Raw genomic sequence first — 6,425 nt, 5'->3', positions numbered from 1 at the left:
TCTGTTTTCCTGAACTTTGTCTTTCTGAAGACATAGATTCTGTTGTTGACTTTTGTGTTGTGAAGCAGGATGTTTCTGCTACCAGGATGGGTTCAGCTGACTTGTGTTTATTATCAACAGCTGGCTTGTCTATATTGTCAACAGCTGACTTGTGTATATTGTCAACAGCTGGCTTGTCTATATTGTCAACAGCTGTCTTATGTATATTGTCAACAGCTGCAGACTTTTCTTTCAAACAACTTTTCTTTATTTTTGATTTGAAAACTGGAATTATTGGTTTTTGTTTGATAGGACCTGATTCACTGATAGAATTTTCTGTTAAAGTGTTTGACTTGAGCATAGAAACCTCCCTTACACTGTTATCACTGCTGTAGACATTACATGCACCCAGTCCTTCGACAGATACAGTGTGTACATCTAAAATTGTACTATCTATCATGCTTGCTGACATTTGTGACCTCTCTTGTTCATGCATGGCAGTGCTGCTATTGGTGAGCATCCCAGGCATCATCACATCATATCTCAGCATACTGTTTTTCGATGATAAAGATGACATATCATTGGTTATTTTTTCCCCCTGTTTCTTTGACTGGTTGTACATATCCCTTAGAAGACATTGCCTTTTTGCAGTATTACTGGTCCTGCTTAAGTTGGGCCCAGAGCCTTGCACATCCTGAATAAATACATGAGAAGTATGTTTATGTCATCCACAGCTATACAAGGGGCATCTGGAGAGACTATTCTGATGTATTGTAAAAACTAGTTCTACTGCACATCAGAATAAACTTTTCGTATGCCTGTCATATTATCTGGCAGCAGTTTAATGTAGAGTTTCTATGTTTATGGTATTTCATTATCTGGAAAAAGTGATTTTGAGAATGGGATTTTTTTTTACACATTTTCATCTTTCCTTTTTATCACAATTTATTTTTGGTCTTTTTATAGCCACTTTCTTAAATATAATGGTATTGTGTCATTTAAATTTAGTAGATGCACCTTTTTCCCTCAAAAATTAAAATCAATTTATTTTGTGTAATACTCAAATGCAGATACCTGAGATGATGTGTACAGGGTGGACAATGTGTGTCGGACATTAGGTTCAAACTTAAATGGCTGCCCACACACACTGCCAACCTTTCCATGCAGATCTTGTAAAAAAGTTGAAATGATAGGCTTTGGCTCTATTCGAGGTAAAGCTTGCATAGGGGCATTTCGAAGGCATACACTAGGGTATATGCTATGCTGTTAAGAATCATATTAAGGCATGAAAATGAAGTGATATCTCTTGCTGCCTAGGTAAAGACATTAACTGAAGCCTTTCCAGTCAATCCTTGTCATGTTTATTACAATAGAACTGCAACTTATTCAGCTTCACCAAATCTGGGGATTCTACTACAGAATGCTGACTGCTATTGTGTACACAGGCAGTGATCAAAGGATAATAATAGCCTGTCAAGTCGGCATGTTAACCTTCAAAAAGTCTTGCTAGTGTTGTAGTCCGTTAAGTGAGAGCTTTGCATAGTTGGATGCCATTTACATTTCACAAAGGCTTGAACTTAAGCAGTTGGCCATAGACACTATCAATTTGGTTATTAGTTCCCTGAGCATGAGCATGTGAAAACAAATGGCAGGGAAAAGTAGCTGTTGATCTCTCAGCATCTGTGCTGATGTAATTATTCAATTATTCTTCACCTTTCATGTCAGCACCTCTTTTCTTACAAAATGGATTATTTTATTCTAAAATGTAAAAATTTTTTCGAGATAATGAACTCTAGGAGTGGGTTGTAGAGTTCTTGCATTATTATGGATGCTGATCAAGGATATGTAAATTGCTTCCCATTCGTGCTGCAGAAGCTGATTTGGACAAAGAAAAAGTCTTCATCAGTCTCTGGCAGCCTGTACCCATACTGAAACATTATGATATAACGCCATGTCATCTTTGGTAGTAACTTAAACATTACAAATACAAATTCAGTTTCTTTGTTAATGCACTATGCAGTAGTCCCTTTTCCCACTTCATGCTATTACCTCCCGTTTGAGGCAAATATGCACATAGTGTATCATCCAGGGAAGATGTCATTATTTTCTGTTAGTGATGAATATGGTGCTATCTAGTCTGTGCATTGCATCAGAATAAAGTGTTATATTTCTGTATGCCATATATCTAGGTATCGTTTCATGCCTAAGAGACATGATTTGTATACATACACAAAGGTACATATTATCCGCTACCACAGTATGCTTGGTGTGCACGTGCATTTCGCAGCTGACATAGTTTGCTGTGATATTCTTTCATAAATGATCAATCTTAAGATGCTGTGATTACACAAAAATAAGGCCTTAATAAAAAGTAAGATACTCACTGTGTTTTTCCAGTATCTTTTTATATCTTTGTATGCTTTAAATATACTGTCTTTTGGAATGGACAGGGAGAGACTGCATAGTCGTCCCCTTTTCATCCTGAAAGATTAAATTATTATGGAATCAACATAACCTTTCAGTACTTATCTTCTTCTGCTTAAATTGTTTCTTTATACCCAAGATAATATTTAGCAAACCTAATGGAAGATGCAGTTTTTTGCATTGGTGTTCTAAGACTGTGACCTTTATAATCCTTAGAAAATAGAAAACATTTTTCAAATTTTGATAAAATCTCAATTCAATGCATTGTCTTAAAAAAAATTCTATCTTACAGTTCTTTTTAGTACTGAAGTACTTTTTTATATATTGAAATAGTCGTTAGATAATAACCTGGCTTAGAAATATAATAACTTGAAAGTTTGTCTTGGAATCTTACCTAGGAAGCACATGGCACCAATGATCACTAAAAGATACTTCTCCAGCAGAGTGGGATTCAGCATACATTAGGCTTTGCACCTGAAGTGGGCTTAATTCAAGATCATTTAGCTATAAATAAAAGTGTTTATCATAGATTACAGAGAAAAATGCCATATCAAATATTTTGCATGGAACAAAATACTGTAATTTGTGTATAAAATATATAAAAATGTATGTGGGTAGAAAATTTGTAATACCACTAAAAGAGGTTTTATAAAAAACGTAATTAGCCTTCAGATTTCAGAATGCCAGAAAAATAGTAAATTTTATATAGACTGCTCTTTAGATAGCTAGTGATGTGTATTACCTGTAATGGTTTGATTCTCAGAACTGTAGCACATGCTGAGGCATACTGCTCATCTGCAGTAACCATAAAATCAAATTCTGTAATAAAGATTGAAAAGAAGGGAAGAAAGCTCAAGTAAAATTAATGAGCATCATGAAATAGATACTGACGAGAATAAACGTGCAACAATTTGGTTAAATGTGATTTGAGGACTATGACTTATGCTAATTATTATTACTACGAACAGCACAATGTTCCTTTTTCAGAACATTTAACACTAAAATTCTCAAATGATTGAAAACCACCATAATACTTACTAACACCATTTGCATAACCTGTGTGCATGAGAAAATCTCTACCTGAAATTAAAACCAAGGATAAAGACTCTTACTTCTCATATGATTTTAATATATAGCATGGAACTGGTTACATGGGAACAAGAATGAAGATGAAAGATGAGTTCAAGGAGATTTTTGTTTAATTGAAATTCAATACCGATATTTTTAAAAGATGTGCAGAATACTGTTCCTAAACATTCTAATGGATGGATTTATACAGGTGACAATTTCAGATATCTGGCATTGAAATGGCTTATCAAAATTTATTTAGTATATGACTTTTTGCACTGCTGTGACTTAGAAGAATATGGAAATTAAAAACATTAAAATTCTTCAGCATTGACTGAAGTTATTTTTCAAATACTAATGCCAGATGTATGTGCTCAAAATGTTTTAGCAGTAAGAAGAATATTTAAAGATATGAATTATAGAAAGACACAAATATACCCTGTATAAGCCATTCACCAGCTTTGTTCCAAGTAGGAGCCAACTTGGCCAGCATTGTATATTTTAGGCAGGCTTGATAAAGTTCTGATGTAACCCTGTAGGGCTGGGTGATCTTTAAAAAGTATTACATATTTTACGCAGTCAAAATTAGTACCTTTGCTATAACAATCATGTTATATGAAATAAAATCCTGAGAATATTTGACCCAGTAAACTTATAAGTGTTTCTAAGTAAAACTTTGTTTCTACTGGTATTTATTGCAGTGGTCACAGACATTTGTAATAAAGTTCAGGTCATGTTTTAATGAAATAAGGTTAAAAAATAAGTTAATCAGTGTCAAAGCATATATATATACATTCTGCGTGTTAATCTGTAATCTTGCCAGCAGCTGGCCAAATGTTTTGATCAGGTCATATAAAGTCAATCAACAGGTACACATACCTGCATATTATTTTTCTTTAGCCTTGCCTGCAGTCGGCCACTTTTAAACAATTGCTTCTGAAAAACATGTAAACCTTTTTCCTTAAAAAAGTTCTTTGAAATTCATCAGCTGCACTAATGCACACATAAATCACATAACAGTAAATACACCTTAAAGTTAATGGAAATTTTTAGATCACTTTTTAGTTAGTGTAGTTTTATGGGATATGTTAGTTAAATGATGCTCAGTTCTGTTTCAGACTTGCATGAAAGGAGTTATATTTTATTTTGCTTTGTATTTTGCTCCAAAGCAGAACACATCAAATCACAAATTATTTAGAAACAATATGTTGATTATTTGCTCGCCTCTGCACTCTTCTTGTTCACAAGATTGCTTACAGGCAAGATGATGTTGAAACAGCTTTCCCGATCTACTGATGGTGTAGCTATTATGTCTGGTTCTGTGAAAATAAGCTCCCTTGGCAAACAGAAAGAATCAAACAACAGTCAATATTTATTCCAAAACCAAAATAGTCTTCTGTCCCCTTTCTAAATGCTGTACGCGTACGATCCTCATTTTGAATACTGTGTGAAGAAGAATGACATTAATTGTTCTGTGGCCTTGCATTGTGTGTCATATCTGGATTTGCTGTCTTAATTGCAGTTGTGTGTACACAATATTGTGTTGGGGCCCACACAGCGAGATTGACGGACATTTGCTAATGTAAAAACGCGGAGAAGGCGTTTTTGTTTAAACTCTTAACAAACAAAAAGGGCCAAACACATCACAAATGAATGATAAGTAGTAAATCAAGCACACTTGAACTTCGAAATTATAGCTCATTTTAGATATTTATTAATTATTGTTCACCGTTATAAAAATACTAACAAATACAATGAACGATGTATACGTATAGCTAGTTTTCTATTTTAGCAGTGACAATAAATATACCATAGCAATGGGATTCATGAATATTAATGGATGAATAATATCCTAATCTCACAGTATTACATAAAATCATTGGATTTATTTCCATTTAAGAAGCTCTAATTGAGCTGTGTTAAATACAAACTCAAACTGCTTCCACAAACTAACCTGCACTTCAATATCTTCGGTTGTGTAGGCCACGCGTCAAAATTTCTGCCGTTCAAAGAAACTGTCAGCGCACAAAGATCGCTCAAGTTTGGGGTACACGCAAAAAGCACGACTGGCTCGATTGTCTGCATATTCTATCGCTAAACAGCGGATACAATAATCTATTTCCCTCAGGTTACTGTCTTACAAGTCCGCGGTCTTGTCGCCGTCGCCTGTCGTCTGCTCTATGTAAAGGGAGATAAACGGTCATGCACGGTATTGTCGCCCCTGAAAAACAAAGACCCTGGCGATATCAATGATAACTAATGGTTAGGAAGACGAACATAAAGAAGAAAACAGCTGATAACAGAAAAGAAGATTGTGCATGAATGTGAGCCTGTAAGAAGGGGAGGGTGGGGAGAAATAATTAAGTCTGTACACCTCACAAATACACATTCACGCAATGAAGCCCAGACTAACGAATACTGGGGACACAAAAACTAAGTGAGATTGAAACTATCAACTTGTAGCCAGTAAATGTTCTCAAACATTTCACATCCTGTAGTTCATCACGAAAACACGAACTTGCTTCCGACAGTTAAAACAGCTATATATATAGTGAGTTTTAATTAGACTCGCGATAAAGGTGTTAGGTCTGTTAATTGCCGTTTACAGTCAGATGTGATAACAGATCGAAAGACAAATATTTGCTTTTGCATCCTATCGGCGATTAAAGCTGAAAGCAACGCTTGTGAAGTGCCATGCAAGCAGCAAACAACTAACAAGACACCAACATTTATCGATGTTAATCTACCACACGTACAAATGAATTGCTTTAAGCAAGCAAAAATATTACACACTTTTTTTGCCACTGTCCTGAACGACAATAATTGTTTTGCAAAGTCCAGTTCAGGCTCACTTATCGACGATAAAGTTTTGCATAATCCAAAGCACATCAGACCGATCAATTGTAACGATTTTGCACAGTCTAAGACACACTGGTTTTGCTGATACAGTGATA

General features: G+C 35.0%; 1 protein-coding gene across 1 annotated transcript; it reads right to left on the bottom strand.

Moving 5' to 3' along the window:
* Positions 1-2,195: 2,195 nt before the first annotated feature.
* On the bottom strand, positions 2,196-6,425 carry LOC112576769 (uncharacterized protein C18orf63-like). The gene is made up of 8 exons (XM_025259459.1): positions 5,426-6,425; positions 4,729-4,807; positions 4,351-4,407; positions 3,910-4,021; positions 3,442-3,483; positions 3,146-3,222; positions 2,798-2,907; positions 2,196-2,460 (listed from the first exon to the last, which is right to left on the bottom strand). The coding sequence occupies exons 1-8, from the start codon at positions 5,554-5,556 to the stop codon at positions 2,229-2,231; spliced, it is 840 nt and encodes a 279-aa protein (XP_025115244.1). The 5' UTR covers positions 5,557-6,425; the 3' UTR covers positions 2,196-2,228.

Source organism: Pomacea canaliculata, linkage group LG12 (assembly GCF_003073045.1).
Source record: "Pomacea canaliculata isolate SZHN2017 linkage group LG12, ASM307304v1, whole genome shotgun sequence".
NCBI lineage: Eukaryota > Metazoa > Mollusca > Gastropoda > Architaenioglossa > Ampullariidae > Pomacea > Pomacea canaliculata.
This window is presented reverse-complemented; position numbering and strand designations above follow the sequence as displayed.